The sequence below is a fragment of the Chiloscyllium punctatum genome, chromosome 39 (genome assembly GCF_047496795.1).
Source record: "Chiloscyllium punctatum isolate Juve2018m chromosome 39, sChiPun1.3, whole genome shotgun sequence".
NCBI lineage: Eukaryota > Metazoa > Chordata > Chondrichthyes > Orectolobiformes > Hemiscylliidae > Chiloscyllium > Chiloscyllium punctatum.
In genome coordinates this window covers 55,304,332-55,332,150 of record NC_092777.1, presented here as the reverse complement: position 1 = coordinate 55,332,150, position 27,819 = coordinate 55,304,332, and the positions used below count along the sequence as shown (strand labels likewise).

At 40.7% G+C, this 27,819-nt stretch overlaps 1 protein-coding gene across 1 annotated transcript in view; it reads right to left on the bottom strand.

The window, feature by feature from the left end:
• rptor (regulatory associated protein of MTOR, complex 1) overlaps positions 1-25,948 on the bottom strand; it is a 392,084-nt gene extending 366,136 nt beyond the window's left edge. Inside the window, exon 1 of the mRNA XM_072558758.1 lies at positions 25,725-25,948. Coding sequence (XP_072414859.1) covers positions 25,725-25,877 — 153 coding nt within the window. The 5' untranslated portion in view covers positions 25,878-25,948. The remainder of the gene's footprint in view (positions 1-25,724) is intronic.
• Positions 25,949-27,819: the final 1,871 nt, after the last annotated feature.

Genomic DNA, 27,819 nt, shown 5'->3' with positions numbered 1-27,819 from the left:
TGTATAGTTCTGTGATTCTAATGGTAATAGCAACAGTGGAAACCATGCAAGATAAGTCCACACAAAATATTATATGCCTTTTCATACAGTTCAGTTGATACAAGTCAGATTGGTGTAACATTCAGAAGGAAAAAGTAAATTGTATTGTCGACTTAGTATTCATTAAACAACGGCCTTGATAATTTGGAGTTGTTGTTCTGCTCAAAAATTCCAATTTCCCAAACATTCAAATTAAGTCATTGCATTAAAATGGCACAACAGCTCTTTAAACACTGTGGATTTAAATTCAGTTAGTAAATTTGAACTAACGGCAGTTTATCATTTTAAAAAGACAATATAATTTTGTGAATTGATAGATTTCGCTAAATATTCATTAGAATTCATTTTCATTGACACAAACAGCTGCTCCAGCAATAAAATTCTGCTAGATTAACTTGCTCAGAATTCAAAAGAAAACCAGTTTTCACATATGATTGAAGAATCTTGAAAATAATCTTGACCAAATAGCCAGAGAAATTGTTGCGTGCACTACATGTCAGAACCACCTTCTGTAAAATGAACTGGCTATTGAATGATGCACTACCTGTTGGAAAGCTCAGCTAATCAAGAAGGCAACTTTTTGAGGTGGGGAAAGTAAATCTTGCATCTTCTCAGAGTGCCATGTTCCTCTGCCAAGACTCCTTTGCCAAAGAGGGATCCCTGAGCCACACAATAGTTATTGAAGCTGGCCCAAGACAGAGTTCCAGCACATAATTTCTTTAATTTGACATTGTATTCAAATTCATGAATACGCACTTGCCTGGACATTTAAAGAAGGGATTATGTTACACAAATGAGACCTAAGGGGCAACTTTTTCATGCAGAGGGTGGTATGTGTATGGAATGAGCTGCCAGTGGAGGCTGGTACAATTGCAACATTTAAGAGGCATTTGGATGGGTATATGAAGAGGAAGGGTTTGGAGGGATATGGGCCGGGTGCTGGCAGGTGGGACTAGATTGGGTTGGGATATCTGGTCGGCATGGACAGGTTAGACCGAAAGGTCATTTTCCATGCTGTACCTCTCTATGACTCTATGACAGATCAAGAATACCTATAAAAATGTAAGTTACAGGCATTAACTTAAAGGAGTTACTAGTTACTCTTCAAATGAGTACACAGTTACATTAGCAAGAAAGAAACAGATTACATTTTGCTACTAGTTGCCAATGCCTGATGATGCAGGCTCCCGGCTTTCACCATTGCACCTTCAGGTGATTACTACCCCAAGTTTCTGGAGTCTCATACACGTACATGTCGACATTAAATTTGTTGCCTTTTATTCCAAGACATTGCTTCCCCAACTGATGGTTGTCACATCCTGTATGGTCATCTGTATGGATTTAAATTTCTAAACAATTATCATGCTATTAATTTTTTGTATTTTCACTAACCTATTAGTATGCACCTAATCCCTAACCTAGATCACATTACCATTGTTAGTTGAATTGAAGTGCCAGGCTCTTGCATTCATATATAGAAGCAGAAGGTAGGGTTGCATTGGAGGCAACATCTGTGAATTCACACTTGTAAGCTTTTAATAGAAAGGTTCCCATTCTTGTTTTCATGGCCTGTCTAACTAAAAGGAGAAAGTGAGGACGGCAGATGCTGGAGATCAGAGCTGAAAATGTGTTGCTGGAAAAGCACAGCAGGTCAGGCAGCATCCAAGGAGCAGGAGAATCGACGTTTCGGGCATGAGCCCTTCTTCAGGATTCCTGAAGGAGGGCTCATGCCCGAAACATAGATTCTCCTGCTCCTTGGATGCTGCCTGACCTGCTGCGCTTTTCCAGCAACACATTTTCAGCTCTGTCTAACTAAAATGCAACAACAATGCATCAAAAAGACACTAGAAACCATTATATCTTGAAATGTTGAGAAATTTTGTAACTTTTTGCATATAATCAGAGCACTTAAAATTTCTGCCAAATTTATTACAAAAACAAAAACCATATATAGCAAAAAAAACCGAAAGTGGCCAAAAGCACGAAGTACCCACTTCCCTATTTTGCCTAAAGACAATCCTCAAAACTTCAGCCAAGTATTTGATCACGCTTTTCAAGCTTTGACTCATCCACCATTTTTTTTTCAACATCTGAAGTATCCTGATTTTTTTTTCTACTTCAAATGGATGTTTTATCCACTTAAATAGCTCAAGCAGGCAACTTGCCAAAAAATAATTCTACATCATTTCTTCAGAAGGTCCTTGCAATGGTTAAGCAAAAGAAGCAACGCATCATCCAAATTCTCTTCCAACTCTCAAATAGTGACCAGCACATTAACAACCTTTCTCTTTACCCTCTCGCACTAACAAGTTTCTATTTTGCAATAGTAGCCCTCAACATTACTGAGTTCTACAACTACCACTAAACACCTGTCCATCGGCTCTGCAGTAACGATACATGTCCATGGATATTGGTAAGCAGTTCCAGAAAGTTATGTTAGCTATTTCCATTCTTACAACAGAAAAAACAGTATCATCTTTTATGGATCATCCGTGTAAGGTTTTTTCTTATCGAAGCTGTCTAAAGACACCATGCTTGATACTTAATGGTCAAGAAAACAGATTCACATAATACTACTATTAACAATACAGTGAGATAGCTATTGATACTTAAACAATAACTGCAGTTCAAATTAAAATTATTTAGTCTTCTATTTCAAATGGACTTATGATCGTAGAGTACAGCTCATTCAGCTCAACTGGTTTATACCAGGGTTTGCACTCCACAGGGCTCTCCTTCCATGTTTTTCTCAAATACTTATCCAGCTTTTCTTTAAACACATCAACGTGCTTTACCACAGCACTCCATAAGGCAGTGAGTTTCACATTGTCTACTTCAAGCCTATAGGTTTCTCCTCAGTGGCTCAGTTAATTTATCACTAAACATTTCCCAAAACCCAAAACATTTCATCTGCGACTATTGTATTGAACCCTTTCATAATAGAGAAATCTCTAAGAGGTTTGGTCTGCACTTTTCTCGAGAAGAGTCCCAGCCTGGTAAATCTCCAGCAGACAAACCCTGTCCATTGTATTAACATTCTTGTTAAATCCTGTCTGCATCTTCTCCAGTGCTTTCATATCATTTCTGCATCCATCGAATTTCTCTCAAATAGTGTCTGGGGAATGAGAATCTTCGGTGTCCACAAGAATTCTTTCAGGAATTCTCCTGATAAAACACTGTGACCCACTGCTCTGACCTGTTCCCCAGAGAGAGGTGTCCCTCAGTTTCCCCCCTTTCTGTGAAATGGATTCAACCTCACTTCATAGAAGGAAGGTTGTCAGGGTCAGCCTAATCCAGTGCCCCAAGACAGAAAGCAGCCCTTCAACATTATCAATCTTTCAATAACAAGTCTAATTCCACTTGTGATATGTTTCTTCACAACTCATATCCTTCAACACTAACCCACTGACATACACAAATCTTTTCCAAAAAGAGAAATTGCTGGAAAAGCTCAGGTCTGGCAGTATCAGTGGAGAGAAATCAGAGTTAAAGTTTCAGCTCCGTGACCCTTCCACAGAACTGGCCAAGTTCTGAGGAAGAGTCACTGGACCTGAAATGTCAACTGATTTCTGTCCACCTATGCTGACAGATCTGCTGAGCTTTTCCAGCAGTTATTGCAGTTTTCACTAGTATTTAACTCACTGCCACATCTCTTCCAAGGATGTCCACATTGAAGTAGTTCTGCTCCTCTCTCCAACTGGATTTCCATTCCAATCTATTTTCTTGTCCACTGTCATTAATTTCACTGTTCCTCATGGTGCTTGACAAGATATTTGCTAAAATCTGTTCCCACAGCCACATCACATTCCTCAGTGACTGCTTCTGGCTTAGACTCACCCCACATGGATTCCAACTCAAGGTTCATCCTTTGTGATTTGAATCCACCCAGGATCACAGATGTCTCCATGATGTTCAAAGTTCCACAGACAGCTGCTCTCACTGCATCCAGAGATCCACACACAGTGCTTTGCGTTGTCATAAGCACTCAACATCTCTCTCCAACAGCACCACCTCACACTGGCTCAGAGCTGCACTGCTCCCCTGTTCCACTTCAGCCGCCAGCTCATTCACTGTGCTAACAAGAAACTTTTTCTTTTCCTTTCAGGCAACAAGGCATATAAGATGCAACAATTCAGATAGCCTCTGGAACCTCCCTCCCCTTCCCTCCAACTCCACCTCTCTCCCAACTCCACCACCTCCATGTATTCACTATCCCTCCTGATCTTCTGCTCTCCAATGCTGAATGTCCTGTACTCAGCAAAGGTCTCAGTTTTTATTCCTCTGCATCCCCACCTTACTGAATTTAGGGCACAACAGGACAGTGAATTCTTCTTCTGTCACCTTTGCATCCATGCACATTTCCTTGGACAAGAGTCCTCTCCCTATTTCACATATCCCTTCACCTGCCTCCAACATTCGCTCTCCTTCCATCCTTGTACCTGCACTTGACCTATTCATTAAGAACTGTCAACATGACATTGGTCACCTCAATTTCACTGACCCCCCTTACCCATTCCAACCCAACCTTCTGTGGACTGACTGCACTCCGCGCTCTCAGATCCAATTCTGACTTTGTAATTGGTGGACTTTGTCTGGTGGACTGAACTCTACTCTGAAGAGGCTGAACACTAGCTCTCAGTTACCTCCTCCTATCTCTCCCTTGACCATGACCCCAACATCGAGCATCAGGCCACACGTCATTTCATCTGGTGATCACCACTATTCACTACCTCCAAGCTGATCACCTCCCAACTCCACAGAGCTTGCTTCTACCTAGTTCTCAAAATCTACAAATAAGACTGCCTAGACAGACCCATTGTTGCTGCCTTTTCCTGTCCCACAGAACTCACCGCATCCTACCCTGACTTGGGTTTTTCTCCCCTTGTCCAGTCCCTGCCCACTTACTTCTGCGATTCCTCTGATGCTTTACACTTGTTCTGAGGAAGGGTCACTGGACCTGAACCGTCAACAACAGATGCTGCCAGACCTGCTGAGCTTCTCCAGTAATTTGTTTTTGTTTCTGATTTCCAGCATCTGCAATTATTTCAGTTTTCACACAAATCTTTTCTCCTGTTCAACTGCATAATCTCAATATCAATTATCAACATTCGCCTGAGAAAGTCAAATTGTACTTCAACTAGTCTCTATTGTTCAGTAAAGGCACGTAGGAAAAGCAGGGATTTTTCAGCTTCAAGGCCACTTCACCGATCGGCCCATTAAAAATACTGTATGATCATCGTTCAACTTTGAAAATTGCTCAAGAAATGTTTGATCATCTCTAGTTATTGAAAGATGAATGGGCTTTAGCCAAGCTAACAAATAAAGCTGTGTTTTTTTATGGTCCATAAATTGAGATATCATAATCAGACTGCAACACAACATTCATTTCCCTAAAGTTGGAGCTGTATTGGAGTGCTGGCTGTTGACAGACATGCACTATTTCTACATCTGGTTGCTGGACAGAAGCCAGTCATGAAATAAATCTGGAATGCTATAATGATGAAATATGGATAACTTAAATTTCCAACACTACTTTTCGTGGCCTTTTGAAACTGTTCCATTTCAACACCTTACAAAACACAAATCATGCTATACTGCAGAACACTGATAAACACCACTTAAAGCATGCATGCATCAGTTGTGTATCTAAGACAGTAATATCTTTCATTAAAATGTAAAATACTTGCACTAATGCCAAGGAAGTTGCAAAAATACTTATGGAAAGGGAGGAGGGATGTAGAAGAAAGAAAATACACCAAGCACAGACAGGAAAGATTTCTGTGCAGACCAAAAGAACTTGACTTGTCTTTTCACGTCTTGAGGTTTTGATAGAAAGGGTCGAAGTATCAAGACAATACGGTTTTAGCAGAGTTTTGAAAAAGTAAAAACAAAACGTCTGAATTACTGTCTCCAAAGATGGAACTAAATGTTGAAAAATTGAGAGAGTTCGCTTCCTTCAACCCAGTTTTCATATCTCTGCTGCCACTGTCACTACCTTACTCTAAGTACTCCAAGGCATCCTGAGGGACAAGTAATCAAATGTTTGATGTGATGATAAGTCCAAAACGCTAAGATTTATGACAGACAAACCTATGGAAGATGGCAATGTGGACAAGAATCTTGTTACATGAAGATACAGAACCAGTTGAGTTTGAAAATGGCAGCAATGACGGATGTGTGCAGGCTGTATATGTGAAGTTACTCCATCCTTAGATTAAAAGCTTTACTCAATCCACACAGCAAGAAGTCATTTGCAACAGTTAAGCACAAAAAGAAGAAAAACTATAAAAATTCTTATGCTATATCACAACATTCACCACTGTCAACTTTTCCTAACTTATTTCAAGAGATTCTTCCCTGGTAGTTTAAGCAAAATTCTAAATTCCTATCAACTTTAGGTTTCATGTCATTGACTGGTTGTTTTTCCTGGCATGGTACACATTTGAGCATCCAGGAAATTTATCTCTATTAACCCTCTTCAGTCAAATTCTTGTTCTCCAATAATCGACAATGCATAATGTTCAAGTGAATATTGATCGAAGCACATGTTGGTGTAGATACATGACCTTTTCATCTCATTATGCTTATGACTATAGTACTTTCTATATACACATATTTGATCGCAGGCAGGTAATTCCACATAAATGGGCAAATTGCAGTTATTTAGCACAAAAGGTCTTATCTAAATTAATCTTAAGGTCATGGTTGCCATTAGCAAGTGAAAAATTAAGATCCCAAGGAAAGGCTGAAAACAACATGTAATATCACAAAGTCTTTTTAACTGGCAAGTCCAACTCATTCTCTCCCTGTGGCAGAGCACTTCGCAAGAGATCTAATTAGGAAATTCACACATCTGCAATGCAGCCCAGTACTGAATAATTCTGGGCACGTTTTCACACATATACAATATCCATAGCCACTGTACCTAACAGTTTGGTACGGAATAGAAACTGAACTTTGCATGTTGCTGCCTCACATTAAACTTACAGTATAAAAAGCAGGTGACTAAAACAAAATGGCTTTTAAAAACTAAAAGATGTTTACGCTACAGTACCAAGGCACAAACTAAAAAATATGAGCTTTTATTTCCAAGAGAGAAATAATTTAATGCCAGCCATGCAGCAAAGTTACTGCAGTTGGTCTCTGCATTCAAAACTTAGGCCAGTCATGGCACACAATGAGTTGCTGTTTCATCTCCTGGTGAAAAGGTTGCAGATTTAAGTACCACACCAAACTCTTGAGCACAGAAATCCAGCAGATGCCCAGTTAAGAGAATGCACAGTCAGAGAAATCATGTTTCAAACGAAACATCAAACCAAGGCCCCATCTCTCCTTTCAGATAGAGATTAGATTAGACTAGACATGTACTATTTGAAAGAGGTAAAAACAATGACTGCAGATGCTGGAAACCAGATTCTGGATTAGTGGTGCTGGAAGAGCACAGCAGTTCAGGCAGCATCCAAGTAGCTTCGAAATCGACGTTTCGGGCAAAAGCCCTTCATCAGGAAGGGCTTTTGCCCGAAACGTCGATTTCGAAGCTACTTGGATGCTGCCTGAACTGCTGTGCTCTTCCAGCACCACTAATCCAGAATGTACTATTTGAAAGAACAGGCAAGTTCTCTCTGGTATCTTGGCTGCTATTATCCCTCAAACATCAAATAAAGCATTGTGTAGTCATTGTCACACTTGTGCTTGCGGACCTGAGTGCAAACTGGCTGTTGCAATTCCCACATTGCGACAAATTAAAAATCTCACAACACCAGGTTATAGTCCAAGAGGTTTAATTGGAGGCACCAGCTTTCGGAGCGCTGCTCCTTCATCAGGTGGTTGTGATGAAGGACCACCTGATGAATGAGCAGCGCTCCAAAAGCTAGTGCTTCCAATTAAACCTGTTGGACTATAACCTGGTGATGTGTGATTTTTAACTTTGTACACCCCAGTCCAACACCAGCATCTCCAAATCATCACATTGTGCCAATCACACACTTCAAAAGCACTTTGGGATGGCCTGAAATTGTGAAAGATGCTATATTAATACAAGTCTTTCTATCTATCTTAGATAGAAGGGGAATCAATCATGCTTTCTACATTTGACTACTATACAAAATACTCCCTGTTTAAAGAGTAGAGCATCAAAAATCATAAAAACAGACCGTTTGGTTGAACCAGCCCATACCGACCATAATTCCAAACAAAAATAGTCCCTCCTGCCTGCACTTGGCCCATATCCCTCCAAACATTTATTATTCATGTACTTATCCAAAAGTATTTTAAACATCCACCACTTCCTCTAGAACCACTAAAAAAATTGTCCCTCATGTCTTTTTTAAAATCTCCCTCCTCTCACCTTAAGTATATGTTCCCTAGTCTTGAAATCCCCACGCTAGGGAAAAGACACCTGCCATTCAACTTATCTGTACGCCTCATGGTTTTATAAACTCTATAAGGTCACCTCTCAACCCACTATGCTCCAGTGAAGAAAGTCCCAGCCTATCCAGCCTCTTGTTATAATTCAAACCCTCCATTCCCAACAGCAGCCTAGTATATCTTTTCTGAACTCCCTTCAGCCTTAATAATATTCTTCCTTTAACAGGGTGCACAGGACTCCAGGAGAGGCCTCCCCAATGCCCTGAACAATCTCAACACGATGTCCCAACTCCTATATTCAAAGGTCCAAGCAATGAAGGCAAGCATGCTAAATGCCTTCTTAACCACCCTGTCTACATGTGACTAGGAGAAAATGAGGACTGCACATGCTGGAGAGTCAGAGTCGAGAAATGTTGCGCTGGAGAAATACAGGTCAGCAATCTGAGGTGGGCGAGAAGTGCATTCCTGATGAAGGGCTTATGCTTGAAATGTCAACTCTCCTACTCCTCTGATGCTGCCTGACCTGCTGTGTTTTTCCAGTGCCACACTTCTCAACTCTATCTACACGTGACGCAAACTTCAAAGAATTGTGTACCTGAACCCCTAGATGTCTCTGTTCAACAACACTACCCAAGACCTACCAGTAACTGGATAAATCCTACCATGGTTTTACCAAAATGCAATGCCTCGCATTTATCCAAATTAAAATCCATCTGCACTCAACTCATTGACCCAATTGATCAAGATCTCTTTGCAATCTTAGATAATTTTCTTCACTGTCCACTACACTAGCAATTTTGGTGGCATCTGCAAACTTACAAACTATGCCTTCTCTTCGTATTAAGCCATTTATATAAATGACAAAAAATGGACCCATCAAGGATGCCTGTGGAAAACAGTTTGTCACAAGCTTACAGTCTGAAAAGGAACCCCCCTCCACCACTCTGTCTCCTGCCATTAAGTCAATTTTATAATCAATTGGCAAGCTCTCCCAGAATCCAATGTGATCTAGTACCTTTACTAATCACTCTAACATACGGAACATTGTCAAAGGGCTTTACTAAATTCCAAGTAAACGTCTGCCATTCTGCCCTCATCAGTTTTCTTAGCTACTTCCTCACAACACTCAATCAAGTTTGTGAAATATGGGGAAAGTGAGTGGGTGTAAATATTTTTAGCAGAAAGTTTGATAGCTTTCACAGTTAAATAGCCTCATAGATGAGCAACAGGCAGTGGCTATAGTGTTGCAAGGCTTGTAGTGCCCAACTACAGTGACCACCTTCAATAAAATGAAACCAGGGGATTGCCAGATGAAGAAAATCACAATTTCTTATAGAAATTTAGAATTCTGAAAGCATCCAAACAAATAACTGTGCAATCATTCATCGGCAGACTGAAACTGTTCTAATCAACTTACAGACCTCTATATCAATTTACCTCAAATTTAAGTTATACTGATATGAGAAATACTTTTCTTCAGAAAATAAACTCTTTACAGAGTACCTTCAAAACTGAATTGCTTCAAAATACATTTTTTTAAGTGATATCCAGATGTAGTATGCATGAACATCTAACAATATCAATTGGCTCGTCCTACAAAGTTTTATGCCAAAAGTTTTTATTTATTTAGAGAAAAGGATACACAACTTCAGTCGATTTAAGGTACTGCACTGAATTCTGTGAACTGTTCCCCTGTTTACTTGATACAGTTTAACCGAAAGAACCTTGCCTCCATGTCTCAGATCATTCCCAATCCCAATAAAGTTCCAAAAGGAAGCAATACAATAAGGTGCGTGTCAGTTGTAAAACACCAACATTCGCTCAACCATGCGCACTACAAACATTATGAAGAACTTTTCCCTGATATCTCATTATTCTCAAGTTGATCAACCTTTGGGAGCTTAATGTTTGTTGGCATTCAAATAGGAGATGAGACCTCAAGCTCAGTCTCAACAAGCAATTATTGCATTATAGCTTCTTGAAGGCATTGTGGAGCCTTATAGAAGCATCATTGAAACAAAGCTCCGCTGAAATGCACCCGCTGGTGACCCAACAATGAAATAACAATCCTAGCACAAAAATGGCACTTGATCATTTTACATTACTAACAAGAGAAGTCTGCCTGAATATCACAAGAAAATGTATTACTTAGATTATTCTGAACTTACGAGAGTTTTTTGCTGAAAACAAGTTCAACCTGGTGAGACTTCAAAACTTAGGGAGATATAAAAGCATTATGAAATCTAATAAAGTTGAGTACAGAACACAATAACTTAATCCATTCAATTCTACTTTAAAGTTACACATTATGTAGCAATTTTAACATAGTTTTAACATTAGATTCTGCACAGAAGGACAATATGATGAAATAGAGACAGAAACAAAGGAGGAAATATTAAGGTGACAACCAAAAGTGGGCATTAAGGAGGGCTGTTAAGAATGTGAGACTGCTGAGATGATTTAGGAAAGGAATTCTAAAATATGGTGATGACTATACCGCTGAGGGCACAGCTTTCAAATGGCAGAGTGATGGGACAGCATGCAAGTAAAACAACAATCAGATCAGAGTTCAGATAGAGTTATCATTGGTGAAAGTTACAGAGATAAATGAGGACGCAGTCACAAAGGGATTTAAACCTGAGGGTGAGAATTTTAAATTTGAATCTTAACTTTGAAAGTACTGTGAAGTTAGGAGCTGTCAGAAAGCAAAGGTCCAACTTTTGACCAATCTGGGACAGGGATACAGGCAGAGTTTTGGATTAGCTAACCTCTTACAGAGGGTGGAAGGTGGGCCAGCAAGCTGAGTAATCTCGTCTGAAAATGGCAAAAATCGTGGGTAAGGATTTCAGCAGCAGATTGAAGGGGTGGGGGTAGTTACAGAGGGCAAGCCTGAAGGTCTACTTAAGCCCAAACAGGGCATCCAGTCACAAAATTGGTGGTCCACCTTAAGACAGTGACCAGAAAGTATAATGGAATCACACATTCAAACATACAAATTAGGAGAAGTGGGGCACTTGGCTCCTCTACCCTCCTCCACCATTCAATAATATCACAGCTAATCAAAGTGTGGCCTCAATTCCATATTCCTGCCTATTCTACCTTTCTTACTTAAGAAATTACCGACCTATCTCCACATTAAAAGGACTCAACCACCCCTCCTCTGCTCTTTGGAGGAGATTGCAAAGACTCACCAACATGGAGAAACACTTACCTCGATCTTAAATAAAAGAGACACCCCTTATTATCAAACTGTTCCCCATTGTGTTGCTTTTTTCTATTCTTTTTCAGCATTCACTGCGATTTGTGTTTGCAAGTTCTACAGCTTACAGTTGGGGAAACAGCCAATGAACACCTACCCTATCAAGCCTTAAGAATATTCTAGTTTCAATGAGATCACTTTTCTTTCTTCTCAACTCCAAAAGAAAAGGCCATTCTTTCAATCTCTCCTCAGATTTCTGGGACGGAAGGGATGTTCTATCTAATGATTCTTTGTTGCACATGTTGAAAGGCGAGTACATCTTTAACAGTAGATATTATAAAACAACCTGATCAGAGATCATGGGATCACAGAATCCCTCCACCATGGAAGCAGGCCATTCAGCCTATCGAGTCCTCACATCTAAATAGCATCCCACCCAAACACAATAACCCTCCCACCCTATCCCTGTAACCCTGCATTTCCCATGGCTAATCTACCTAACCCAACATTCCTGGACACCATGGGCAATTTAGCACAGTCAATCCATCTGACCTGCACATCTTTGGACTGTGGGCGGAAACTGGAGCACCACGGGAAACCCATGCAGACACAGGGAGAAGGTGCAAACTCCACACAAGTCACCGGAGGCTGGAATCAAACTCGGGTCCCTGGCGCTGTGAGGCAGTAGTGCTAATCACTGAGCAGATGTTATTACACACTTTAGAACAGGCGGGACTCAAACCTCAGCCTTTTGACTCAGAGGTAGAGACATTACCACTGCATAAGAACCCTTATCCCTCCTGATCTGCAGAGGCTAGTTGCTCAATAACCTCTGCTCCCAATCTCAATCTATATAATGCCTCAACTATACCTCAAGTTCTGAATACCTGCACACAAATATCAGATTTGGATTTGAACTGAAGCAAACAAAAGCTTATGTCGAACCTAATTTTAATTCTGTTGATACAACTTGTCAAGATACTTGTCCCTTTTTTTTAAAACCTGCTCAATTACTAAGATCCTTTCTGTTTCATTCCACATAATTCAGTGCCCCCTCACCCTCCGCACGTGAGTACCAATATACAATAATATCGAGATCTATTGTGTTTTAAAATTTCACTTAATGCAGCAATATGCTGTGCCTCAGCATGGTAGATTTTCTTGCCAAAATACAAAGGCAAAACGCTTTCCCATGAGAACATTTATTTCTTTTAAAAAAGGTATGACCCTGATACGCATCTTTGAGTAGCTTATTTGAGTTTAAAGGCAGAGAAACAGGTCATTAACTTAAACTCAAAGGACAAAAATAACAGACAATTGCTGGGAAATTGAAATATAAATAGCAAATGTCAGAAATATGCAGGTTATGCAGCATTTACGGAGATTGAAATGATGTTTAATGTTTCAGGTCAATGGTCTTTCATCAAAAGCCAGTAAAATTCAACAAGGCAACGGATTTAGATTGAATGCAGAGACAAGGAAAGAGAGTGAACAGAAAGCATCAAAAGGGAGGCAGTGAATGTTTGGGGAACATCACCCCATCTCTCAGTTCGGCACTTTACAATCTTCTGGATTTGATACAGAATTTGTCAATTTCAGATCATTGTTACTCATCCTGCACTCCACTTTTAACAGGTACCAGCCACTGTATGATTCTGCTATTGACATTTACACTTCCTCTAGACCCATTACTTGTTGCCTATCCCATTACCAATGTCTTTGGACCTTCACCATCATCTTTTGTCATTAAACCTTCCCTGCCATCCATCCCCATCACAATCTTTTTCTTTTGGTTCCTTGCTCCTCTCTTCTGTCTCTATACTTGCTTATAACTATGAGCTTGAGTGGGCTGCATGGTGGCTCAGTGGTTAGCACTGCTGCCTCACAACGCTAGGGACCCAGGTTCGATTCCCGCCTCAGTATCCGTGTGGGTTTCCTCCAAAAATCCAAAGATGAGCAGGTCAGGCGAATTGGCCATGCTAAATGGCCCATAGTGTTAGGAGTATTAGTCAGGGATAAATGTAGGGTAGGGGAATGGATCTGGGTGGGTTACTCTTCGGAGGGTCAGTGTAGTAGGGAATTTAATCATATCTTTTAATGTTTTCTTTGTGATGTGTCACTGAACCTGGTTAATTCATTAACTTGGTTACTCCTGCTGAGTATTTCCAAAATTTTCTACTTTAACTTAACCTATTGGGCCAGATACCCAATGAACAGTTCCAAACATATGAACGTCATTGCAAAATTAGAAGGTTTGCAATACAAGGAATTAGCTCTGACAGCTAATTGGAATGTATAACCAGACTTATAAGCAATAAGTACTACAACAGCTTTCATTGTGCCATATTACAAAATACCTAATATTTTACACTCCCTGATTAAAATCAAAATCTAAATAAATGTACACAATAACAAACTAAATGTCTCCACGAAGTTTGAAGTTTTCTAATCTAGCTATTTATCAGTCGAATTATTCTCCACAGATTCATGTTTGTGCAAAATAAAGTAATGATAGTTTTATTAACAGATATAACTGCATGGATTACAGATTCTGGAACTCAATGTAAAATAGTACATTTTTTAAAAAAACTAACACTGCAATTCACAAATTCCACAGATACATAGGAAATTACTTCTAAGAAATAATGATCTTGGTGCAAAAACAGCTTGGTTAAGCACTTTTCAACACAGCAACCTACTGCAGACTATTTACAATCACATCATTAAGTGCAAGAGAAATTGATCGTTATGCACTGAAAATATAACTTGCTGGAACTATCAGCTCCTTACCAAAGCAATGCTGCATTGAGGAAATAAGCCTCATTATTTTTCAATTGTTGGTCTGTTTAGTTATGACGACAAGATCCTGAATACCAAAGTAAAACACAACTTAAATATATCTGTTTACATTGTAAGAAATTCTGATCAATAAAAATGCCTTTGCATTGTCCATTTCACTGTCATGTTATTAACCATACATTCAAGCAGCTTTAGAAAATGAAAAAGTGACCAAATGTCCACAGCTTCTAACAGCATTTAATATTTTAAATATAGATAGAACAGTTTACAATGCCAGCAAAAGTAACCTGATTTTAAATTCAAGCAATTAGACAGCAAGCGAAACATGCTATGGAGTGCCATAGACAAGTTTGTGTCAAAGATACATGCTGAATAATAAGTCCTCATGTCACCAGAGTTAGTACAGATCAGGGAGATAAGGGCAAGTAAGAAACAGAGTGAAGGGTTAGGATCATTCAACTTAATTGCAAAGCTGAGGGGATTCTAAAAAAAACTGAGACAGATATTATGCATGGAGCAAATTCCCTGTATTTTGCAAAACAGATGTAATACATCGACAAAAGAGAGTAGTGCAGATGCTGGCGATTCGAGTCAAGAGTGTGGTGCTGGAAAAGCACAGCTGGTCAGGCAGTATCCGAGCAGCACGAAAATCGTTGTTTTGGGCAAAAGCCAGTCATCCAGAAAGCGTAATACATATTCAAACTAATAGAGTCATCAAGATGTACAGCACGGAAACAGTCCAACTCTTCCATGCCAACCAGATATTCCAACATAATCTAGTCCCACCTACCAGCACCTGGCCCATATCCTTCCAAACCCTTCCTATTCAAACAGCCCTAGCCAAATCAACCTCTCCCTATAGCTCAAATCCTCCAACCCTGGCAACATCCTTGTAAGTCTTTTCTGAACCCTTTCAAGCTTCACAGAATCTTTCTGATAGGATGGAGACCAGAATTGGACACAACATTCCAACAGTGGCCTAACCAATGTCCTGTACAGCCGCAACATGACCTCCCAACTCCTGTACTCAATACTCTGACCAATAAAGGAAAGCATATGCTTTAAATAAAAATATAAAATACTCTTTTCTAGCTTTTACTACAAGCTTATTAAGCAAAAATAACACTGTGAAGATTCAAGTTAAAACAATTGTTCCTCATTTTAAACAACCAGAAACCTAACTAATATCAAAATTTAAACATGGTTCTTCCAGATCACATCAAAAGCTTCTGTTCATTAATTTGCATTCTGGTTAGCAAAGGTCTCGCCCTCTAAATGGAACCAGTGTGTTCTATGTTCCAGTCTAAAATAGTGAACTGAAAAAGCAATATCATACAGAAAACTGAAGCAGAGAAGGAAGAGCAAAGTTACAGCTAACTCAAGTTTACTCGATTCTGTCTTGGGCAATACAACTTACACCTCCAATTAAGCCAGGGATAGCCAAACGTTCCAGAGCTGAAAAACAAAGAACTAAAAGGCTTCCAGCAGAAAGTGACAAGGCTCAGGATTTCTTACATTGCAGCTTAGCATACAAACATGAAAACTAGTGGAAAATATAAGAAATAGGAAGAGTAGGCCATTTGGCCCATCAGCTCTACTATTCAACAGAATCACTGCTGATCCAGTATTCCTCATGTCCACTTTCCTGCCCTTTCCCCATTACCTGTGATTTTTCTACTGATAAAGAATCTCAGTCCTAAATATATATTTGGACTCCAGCCCTACTGCTCTGTGGCAAGGAGCTCCAAAGACAACACAAAAAAAATCCTCATCTCAGTCCGAAATTGGCACCCCTTTATTCTGAGGCTATGCTCTCTGGTCCTATACTTTTAATGAGGGGGGATATCCTTTCATCATTCACTCTGTCAAGCCTCTGAAGAATCCTTACGTTTCAATGAGATCACCTCTCATTCTTCTCAACTCCAGTCCCAGCCTCATATGCAAACCCTCCATACTAGGGATCATCCAAGTGAACTTTCTCTTAACGGTCTCCAATGAAATAATATCTTTAAATAAGGGGATGAAAACTGCACACATTACTGCAGATGTGGTCACATCAGAACCTTGTACAGCTGCAGTAAGATTTTCCTACACATACCCCGAATCGCCTTGAAATAAGGACCAACATTCTATTAACATGGTTGCAACCATGTGCTGGTTTTGTGTTTCATGCACAAATATCCCCAAGTCCCTTCATGTTGCAGCTTTTCCAAGTTCCTCTCTTTTCATTACCTCTGCATTTCCTGATATTAAAGGGATGATACTTATGTCCTCCATCATGAAGGCTGAGGGAAAGTATTGATTTATTGTCTCTGACATTTGTGCTGCTGCCCACTATTAATTCCCAGTCTCATCTTACAAGGGACTAACATGCACTTTAGCTACTCTCTTCCTTTTTATATACTTATAAAAGCTTCAGCTATCAATATTTCTGATAGTTTTCTTTCATAATTTACCTTTGCTCTTTTATTACTTCCATTAATCTTTAAAAGTTTCCCAATCTTCCAGCCTGCTATTTCTTTTTGCAATATAGTATGTGTTAGCTCTTTTCCTCATTACCAAGAAATGACCCTCGCCCTGGTTGGCTCTCTATGTTGTTCCAAGAAACAATCTCTAATACAGTCAATGAATTCTCCCTCAAGGCTACCCTTTACAATGTGATTAATCTACTCTACGGGCATGTCAAAATCATCCATGATAGATTATTGCCATCTCTTTCTTACAAGACAGCAATATCTCTTGGTTTATACTGTGCCTCACTGAGGAGCTGTTGGGGAACCTGTATTTCAGTATCACCACCAAATCTCACCCAGTTATCTCTACTGGTGCTGTTAAATAATTAATTTTGTTCTAAATACTTTGTACATCCAGACAAAGTCTTCAATTTGTTCGATTATCAATTTTCCCTGGACTTGCACGATTCCTTGATGAAATATGATGTTCACACATTCTGCTCCTTCCTTTTATTTTCTTAAGATCTTGCTCAGATAACCAAGGTTGTTCAATAATACTAATGAACACACTTTTTAAAAACTGACGGATACTCCATACTGAATGAGTTTCTAAAATAGGAAAAATGTATCCTGTAACTTTTAACTAGTGTCGTTGCAAAATTTCTCAAATTTTCAGAATCAATCACTGGAATTGTTGTTTTAAAATGAGATTTGGAAACTTAAGTCTCAAAAGACTTTGTCTTCTATTTTTTTAAAAATTCATCACAAATGATGCATTAACTTCATAATCCAATAAAATGAAAAGCAAAGATGATGATGATAAGGAAAACTTTTTCAATATACTCTAATTCACTAAAAAGAATGTACCGCAGTGCAATTCCAGCACTATTGTTACAGTTTGAAATTAAAAGTTTACTCTTGGTTGGTCTGTTCAGGGAATTATAGTGGTCTTTTTCTTACTTCCAAACCTCATAACTTCAAGGGCTTCAGCTCCCTAAGCACTGAAATTTCCTCCTTAAACCTCTATGCACCTCGCTCACCCCCAAGACACTTCTTAAACATCAAAGGTCCACAGCAGATGACCTTTCCAGTCCTGTGTTCATCCCCGGAACATATGGACAACAAGGGCATCTACACCCGACTCCTGCTCATCGACTACAGGTCTGCCTTCAACACTATTATCCCCTCCAGACCAATCTCAAAACTCTGCAACCTAGGTCTCTGCTTTGCACTCTGCGAATGAATCTTGAGCTTCCCAACCCAAAGACCGCAATCAGTGAAAATAGACAAGTGCACCTCCTCCGGACCCTCGGGGGTGGAGGGAGGAGAGATTTCTCAGCCCCTACTGTACTCCCTGTATATCCATGACTGTGTTGCCAAATTCCAAACAAACACCATCTACAAGTTTGCTGACGACACCACCATGGTAGGGCAGATCTAAAACAATGAGTCAGAATACATAAAGATGATACTGGGCTTGTTTACATGATGCAATGATAACAGCCTCTCTCTCAATGTCGGCAAACTAAAGAACTGATCATTGACATCAAAGACAGACAAGAGGCTATGCCCTCTTGTTCTAGCTTTACCTGCCAGTGGAACCATCCTCTCATCTACATCAATGGAGTCAGGTTAGGAGTTGAGACGGTTAAGTTCCTAGGAGTGCCAATAACTGACAACCTACCCTGGACTTCCTCAGGCAGCTCAGGAAATTTGGCACGTCCATAAGGACCCTCACCAACTTTTACAGATGCACCACAGAAAGCATACTGTTCGGGTGCATAACGGCCCAGTACGGCAACTGCTTTGCCCAGGATTGTAAGAAACTACAGAAGGATCTGTGCACAGCCCAGACCATTATGGAAGCCAACCTCCCATCCAGAGACTCCCACTTACATGTTTCCGCCTGCAGAAAAGCTGCCAACCTCATCAAAGACCCATCCCACCCCAGTAATGATCACCTATAACTTCTTGGGTCAGGCAGAAGATATAGAAGCTTAAACACATGCACCAATAGGTTCAAGAACAGCTTCTTCCCTGCTGTTAATAGAGTGATGAATGGACTCTCTAACTTCAAATAAAGCTGACCTTGTTAAAGTGATCTTGCCTTGCGGACGTCCCGTACAGTGTAACCTGCGTGCCTTACTCTGTTCAAGTTTTTTTCCAGCCTATGATCTGGAGAACGGTACAACATTATTAGGTGTGGGAATATACTATTCCACCCTTCAAGCCTTGCTGTTTACTGCATCTGCCTATACTGCTGCAAACAAAGCTTTTCACTGCATTTAGGTACACATGACAACAAGTCTAGTCTTTTGGCTAGAGTCAAGTTTTATTCAATACCAATCCTACAAAATGCCTTCAGATATTCTGCTAAGTTACAGGCAATATCTAAATCGTTGGTACAAGCAAGCAGCTAGCTAGCACTTATAGACATTAATTAACAACATCTCCCAATCCCATCATAAAGCAGGGAGAATAGGTTTCTTCCTTATATAATTTTATTAAAGGTAATGGACTCAATTATAACATACATACAATTGAAAATTGAACTCTGCACATTGTACAATCCTATATTGTACAAAATGAAGACTTGCGCCCTGAAATGAGCCCAGAAATGACTGGCTCCCATTCCCATTTCTCCATTTTAAAGCAGGTAGTCTCAATGCATCCATAGGAAATATCATGCTAAAATACCCATGAGGCTAATGCGCTCACCGATTATTTACACGCCAATCCGACAAATGGAGGCTAGCAAACATAATGCAAAGATTCAGAAATTGACATGAGATGTGCAACTGCCCCAACGTGCATAAAAACAGAATATTGACATCTGGCTCCCCCAAATATACCAGAAGGTGTGAAATTGCCATCTGTTTCTGTCCAAGTGCTGTTTTGGTTGCCCAATCCACGTCTGACACTGAAATATTTATGATAAATATGTAAAGGGCTCTTGTGGGACAGTGCTGATCTCTCTATCTCTAGGCAAGATGGTCTTGGTTTAAAGTAGTATTTGACAAAACATCAGATCAAGAAATTAGCAGTATCAAAAACAGTCCTTCATTCTTTCAGAATGGAATTGTTGTGGGAAATTATTGTAAATAATTTCCATTGTTTGTTCATTGTTACTTCTCTCTCTCTCAATTCAATCTTCCTCTTGGCTTTCTATTTCTGACTTGGCATTGAATTCACTAAATTACATTTCCTGTTTGAATGTCTATTCATTAAACAATACCTCAACTTGACAAGTTAGAGAGAGAAACAATTGCTTCTCCTGTTCATGCATGTCCAAAAATGCCTGATAGAGGGCATTGTGCTGTACTGGATCTTCTGCCTTACCCTTAGGTACAACTCACATTTTACCACGTAGCTCAGGCCTATACATACTTGCGCACATTTAGAAAACAATTATCTAACTCAATCACAAAATTCTTAGTGACAGGCGTAGCAGGCTTGAAGGGTGGAATAGTATATTCCCACACCTAATAATGTTGTACAGTTCTCCAAGAACTGAAGAAACCAGAAAAGGGCCAGGAAACAATCTATATGCTGTTGCAATTCTGCAATATCCAAAAGATAGCAGGCATCATTTAATCAGATCAGTTACAAATTTATGCAAAGCTTGTAAATGAGATAGGAAAGGAAATGTGAATTTTTTTTTTAAATGAAGCAAAACAGGAAGTGGTTGACATGCACATATGTCAATCAGCATGGAACAATTTCTTTTGCTCAGGTGAGACACATTGTCAGTGTACTGGTAACCTTTTCTGATTTCATTCACCAATCAATACAGGATTAAAAGATCTTGCATTTTAGGTTATCTTTAATATAATAAAATGTTTAAAGACACTTTGTAGCACCAGAGTATTCATATAAAGTTTGACAACTACTCACGTAAGGAGATATTAGGACACTCAATGAACAGATTTTACAGAAGTAGGTTCAGAGGAGCATTTTAAGGAAGAGAGCTCGAGAAATTTAGAAAAAAGCAACAGAACTTGGGGTCTGACCAGCTGATAACACAACTAACATGAGTGGAGGTAAAGAGTTATGGCACATTAAAAGGTAATCTCAAAGAGAGCAGGATGGAAGATTGAAGAGAAACTAAAGACTGAGTTTAGGACATCGGGCATGTTGCACGTTTAGAGTAGGAATGCAAGGATGCAGAGATAGCAGATTGTTTAGTCTCAGTCTTAGGAATAAAAATGGTCAAAAGCGTTTTACCTATCTGCATCAAATGGGACAGCAAAGGGACATATTTGGCAATAGAGTGGGTTCATCTAAACATTCCAGGGTGATCCTGCAGTACTGAGCAGCTTTCAAAGAAGAGAACAGGGCCTAACAGTGTTTGTTGCAATCCAGATGACCAAATAATGATTGGTTAGGCCAGTGTTCTCTATCAACATTCAGGCCTGCGGCCTATGAGCAAGAATGGAAACTATACATAGAAATGACCGGGTAGGAAATATTAAAATTTCTACTGGGGACAAGAGCACTAAATTCCAATTCACATTTTTAAAAAGCACAGCAATAGTTTATCTAGATTTTCCTTCACAAATCAGTTGAAAATGTTGACGTAAAATTAATATTACTCCTGAATTTTAAATGGGAATAACTCTGAAACCAAATGTTCAAGAATCAAAATTAACTATTTTGTATGTGTAACATAATGCAATGTTTTGTCTATAACCTCTGGACAGGCCAGAAAACATTGTGAATGTTGTTAGATTAGATTATTTACAGTGTGGAAACAGGCCCTTCAGCCCAACAAGTCCACACCGCCCCGCCGAAGCGCAACCCACCCATACCCCTACATTTACCCCTTACCTAACACTACGGGCAATTTAGCATGGCCAATTCACCTGACCTGCACATCTTTGGACTGTGGGAGGAAACCGGAGCACCCAGAGGAAACCCACGCAGACACGGGGAGAACCTGCAAACTCCACACAGTCAGTCGTCTGAGGCAGGAATTGAACCCAGGTCTCTGGCGCTGTGAGGCAGCAGTGCTAACCACTGTGCCACCGTGCTTTAGCTTTAAAAAAATTCCTGGCATGGTTCTTAGGCGACTAAAATGTGACTCTCCATTTAATGTATTGCTGTCACACTGCTTAAATAGCTAATAATAAGTGATGGAAGGGTTTCAGAAAAATTTCAAGCAATGCCAAATTGGATTTTAAAAATAATCTCATAACTCTATATGGAAGTTCTTTCCATGATGTTTACTCTTGTTATAAGCTTCTAAATGTCAGCTCGAAGTTCCAAAATGAGTAAAAGGCAGATTAGGTCTTATTGCCCTATTCATAGCTTTAAAAAGTAAACATCACTTCAAGTTAATTAAGGTGCACCTCCTTTCAATTTGAAATTCAGGATTGCTTCCTGAATTGAATTGACTTTGCTTTATTGTCACATGTACTCAAATGAGTGCAGAGAAAAGTTTACAGTTGTGGCTTTATAGCACCATCTTAGATACAAAAGCATCTAGGTACAGATACTTGAGACCAAATTCTTAGGAAACAAAAAAATTAGAAAAGTAAAGAAATAAATTGTCCATCATTATAAGTCATAGAACTAAATGATAAAAATTACTTAAAAAGTCCTAGCTCAGAAGTGAACACGAAAGGATCAAACTGACTGCATATCTCCACCAACCTCCACTACTTGAATAACTCCATTACATTATATCATATTATATCGTATTCAGTTTCCACCCTGTCAAGGACTCTCAGGATCTGATATGTTTCGATGAAATAATTGTTCATTCTTCTAATCTCCAATCAATACAGGCAGACTAAGTCCAACCTTCCCTCATAAGATAACCCCCATCACCTTTACCAAACCTCAAGAATCAGCCGAGTGAACCTGTTCTGAATTGCTCCAAGCATATATCTTATTAAAAATCAGGAAACCAAAATTGTACACAGTACTCCATATGATCTCACCCTGTAGCACTTTTTGTACTCCATTTCATAGAAACTTGGAAAATAGGAGGAGGCCATTGAGCCCAGTCCACCATTCAATATCATCATGGCTGATCATCCAACATGTACCATGCTCTACTTTCTCCCTATACCCTTTAATCCTAACAGCCCTAAGAACTATATATAACTCCTTCTTGAAAATATTCAACACTTTGGTTTCAATCAGTAAGGCACACCACTCAAAGCCCTAAGTGGCCTACCCCATCTTTAAATTGTGTCCTCCAGCACTAGGCTCCCTGGTCATTGGGAACGTTGTTTTGGCATTTATCATATCTAGTCCTGGGAAGATCCCCACCATTCTTTCTAAATTCCAGTGAATGTTGTTCTTATCGATACAGACTCTGTTCATTTGTCAGTCCTGCCACCCCAGAAATTTAAAATTTCACCTTGCAATAATCCAAATATTCCCTTTACATTTCTAACCATACTAACCTTTTGTGTACAAAGTTAAAAATCACAACACAAGGTTATAGTCCAACCAGTTTATTTGGAAGCACTAGCTTTCAGAGTGCTGCTCCTTCATCAGGTGGTTGTGACATAATTTCGTGAGACAAAGAATTTATAGCAGAAGTTTACAGTGTGACGCAACTGAAATTATATATTGAAAAAGATCTGGCTTATTTGTTACGTCTCTCATTAGCACCTCCAAATTGTAACTTTTTGTGATTCTTGTACCAGACCACTCAGACCCCGAAATACCTGTTCTGCAAATTCACTTCATTTACTTAATATACAGCATTTCTATCTTTCCAGCCAAATAGGACAAGTTCATATTTTCCTACATGCATTTGTTTGTCCACTCAACTTCTCTACATTTTCAGACTCCTTGCACCCTATTCACAACTCACCTTCTAGTGTCAACATCAAATTTAGCAAGCATGCATGATTACTTGATGCAATTAATTTATAAATTTCGTTAACTCATTAAATGATGGAGGCACCAATACTGATTCCTGTGGCACTCTGTTCATCTCATCTTGCAAACCTAAAATTGGCTATTTCATGCCGCTCTTTTCTGAAAGCTTCATCCCACGTCACCCCACACCACGAGCTCCACTTTTGCATTGTAACTTTTGATACGGCATCTTCAATGCCTTCGGGAAATCAAAGTACTGCACATCCACAATTTCCTTTACATCCATATTACTTCCTCAAAAAACTCTAGTAAGTTAGTCAAATATAACTTCCCTTTCAGAAAACAATGCTGACTCTGCCTGATTACATTGAGATTTTTTAAGTGATTATTACAGCCTGCTTAATGAAAAATTCCAGTATTTTCCCAGGACATGTTCAACTAATCTTGGGAATACAGTCCTAGTTCAAATAATCCCTGTACATAGGACAAACTCCTCTTACCAATCAATCTGGGAACATTTATTGCACTCCCTTGCAGGCAAGTCTGTCCTTAGGTAAGGAGACAAAAGCCACACACAATGTTTCAGGTGTGACCCCACCAAGGCAGTTTTTAATCACAGTAAGACATTTTGCTTTCAAACTTCCATCCCTTCACAATAATGGCTCATATGCCATTCACTTTCCTGAATGCTTGTTGTACCTGAAACTTTTAAATTCAGTTGCATGGACAGCCAGGAGCTTCTGAGTGCCAACATTCCTCTGCCTGCTTCCTAAATTCTACTAATGGAAACCACCTCAGAAAAGCAAAAAGAAATCCCATAGCTAGCGTTCCAGAAGAGTATTTATTTCTCAGAAACAGCAAAACTCAAGTTATGCTAAAGTCCGATCACAGGACAAATACAAGACTAAATATGCCAATGTGCATCTGGAAGACATGCATGTAAATGCAATGTCTTTACAAAAGATGGTTTGTATTATGTATCCTTAATGTTTTATTTAGAAAAGGCAATATTCCAATTCAACTGAATGAAGTGCTCCAAATGGTAGATACATTGGCAATACAGTACTTACTACATTCTGATTAAGAACCATAATCAAAATGGTGATTTGCTTCTTTCACCTGTCACATAGCAATCATTAATTTCACCATCAAAGAATGAAGCTTCCAAATAAAATCTAATCACATGTAACATTTACACTGTATTACTTCCAATTAATCTGTATTTAGAAGCATCAGCCTTATAACTTTACTCTCCAAAGTTTGCAAACTTCTCAGTTACATTGTTGGTCAGGGATATGTTAAAATAATATATTTCCCTAAATCGACCAGAGGCTTATTTAAAACACCGAAAAACATGAAAAACGTAGATTCAGCAACGACAATAAAAACTGTCTTAAAAACGAAGTATTTGATTCAAGAGTTACATGCTGGAAACATACTTCATACTCGTTTAAAAATGTGGAGAGAGGATTCGAAGCATTACCTAGAGGTCATTTCTTGGTGAGGAGGAGGCTGGGAGAACACTGCAAGCCAAGCAGCATCAGGAGTTGAAAAAGTCGACGTTTCAGACAAATGTATCAATAATGACAAATTCTGCAAAACTGTACTAATGCTTCCACATTTTGGAATTTAATTACAGCTCTTCAAAGATCAGGCATAACTCATATTATAAAAAAAGCAAGGCGAAATGCTGTAACCACTGTGCAAAATACAAAGGTTTGCTTTTAGAGTGAAGGCAACATTTTGTCAATATTGATGTGATAAGAGTTTGACGAAAAAGTTGAGGCAATGGAGTAAATAAACTTTTGAAAACCGCACAGTCGTCTTTCCTTTCGCTCTCTGAAAGCAAATCCATGCGAAGAGGAACGCGAAGTTTTACTCTGAGCTGCAAGGAAACTTTTTTTTGTAATGGGAAGGGGGGAAGGGAGAGGAAACGGCCCCTTGGGAAGGTGAAGGGAGAGAGTGAGGGCGTTTGAATGTAACCTCCAGGCAGGTCAGGAGAGAGAGTGTGTGTGTGTGTGGGAACATACCCGGTCTTTCATGCGCCAGCTCTGGGTGACCGCCTTGGAGCCCTCGATTTTCTCCGAGTGCCGCTTCTTGACGAAAGCCACCGGGAGGTTCCAGTCGGTCATGTCTCCTTGCTCCTCCTCCAGCAGGTCCTCCAGGAGGCTGGCTCCAGCCATGCTGCGGCCCGGGCTCCACTCAGTACAACGGGAGTCAGAGACACCTCACCCCCTTCCCCACCCCCACCCGCCCCAAACCAACCACCTCCACCCCGGGGGGGGGGGGGGGGGGGAAGGGGGGGGTGGGGGTGCTGGAGAGTGCGAGTCGGGGAAGGGGTGGGAGGGGGAGAAGGAAGTGAGGGGTGGGGGAGGGTGGAAGCTGACCGCGGAACGCAGCCTATTGGGACGAGGAGGTGCCGGTACCGGTGCAGCCGCCTGGGACTCCCGGTCGGCGGCCCCTCATTCTGCCCGGACGGAGGACGCCATCTTGGTCAGGGACCACAATGCCCCGCGCCCCTACGGCAGGCCGCGCGGCTCCATCCGCGCAGTCGCGCCCGGCCCGAGGGGGAGGGGGGCCAGAGGGGAGGGGTGGGGCCAGGGGGGAGGGGGTGGGGCCAGGGGGGAGGGGGTGGGAGGAAAGGGGAGGGGCGGGGCGAAGGGGAGCGAGGGGAAGGGAGGAGGAGAGAGCGCGTACAGTGTTGTACATGCAGTGTCCCGATAATCTGGGAAAAACCTTCACCCTGACTGTGTTCTCAGTCTTTCACCCTGACTGTGTTCTCAACACTTCATCCTGACTGTGTTCTCAGTCTTTCACCCTGACTGTGTTCTCAACACTTCATCCTGACTGTGTTCTCAGTCTTTCACCCTGACTGTGTTCTCAACACTTCATCCTGACTGTGTTCTCAGTCTTTCACCCTGACTGTGTTCTCAACACTTCATCCTGACTGTGTTCTCAGTCTTTCACCCTGACTGTGTTCTCAACACTTCATCCTGACTGTGTTCTCAGTCTTTCACCCTGATTGTGTTCTCAACACTTCATCCTGACTGTGTTCTCAGTCTTTCACCCTGACTGTGTTCTCAGTCTTTCACCCTGACTGTGTTCTCAGTCTTTCACCCTGACTGTGTTCTCAACACTTCATCCTGACTGTGTTCTCAGTCCTTCATCCTGTGTTGTCAACCCTTCAACCTGACTGTGATGTCAACCCTTCACTGTGACTGTGTTCTCAACCCTTCGCCTTGACTGTGCTCTCAACCCTTCACCCTGACTGTGGTCTCAACCCTTCACCCTGACTGCGTTCTCAACCCTTTGCACTGACTGTGTTCTCAACCCTTCACCCTGACTGCGTTCTCAACCCTTTGCACTGACTGTGCTCTCAATCCTTCACTCTGACTGTGCTCTCAACCCTTCACCCTGACTGTGCTCTCAACCCTTCACCCTGACTGTGCTCTCAACCCTTCACCCTGACTGTGTTCTCAACCCTTCATCCTGACTGTGCTCTCAACCCTTCACCCTGACTGTGTTCTCAACCCTTCGCCTTGACTGTGCTCTCAACCCTTCACCCTGACTGTGTTCTCAACCCTTCACCCTGACTGTGTTCTCAACCCTTCATCCTGACTGTGCTCTCAACCCTTCACCCTGACTGTGTTCTCAACCCTTCGCCTTGACTGTACTCTCAACCCTTCACATCCTGACTGTGTTCTCAGTCCCTCAATCTGACTGTGTTCTCAACCCTTCACCCTGCCTGTGTTCTCAATCCTTCACCCTGACTGCGTTCTCAACCCTTCACCCTGAAAGCGTTCTCAACCCTTCACTCTGACTGTGTTCATACCTCTTCACCCTGACTGTGGTCTTAACCCTTCATCCTGACTGTGTTCTCAACCCTTCAGCCTGACTGCGTTCTCAACCCTTCAGCCTGACTGCATTCTCAACCCTTCAGCCTGACTGCGTTCATACCTCTTCACCCTGACTGCGTTCTCAACCCTTCACCCTGACTGCATTCTCAACCCTTCACCCTGACTATGTTCATACCTCTTCACCCTGACTGCGTTCTCAACCCTTCACCCTGACTGCATTCTCAACCCTTCACTCTGACTATTTTCATACCTCTTCACCCTGACTATG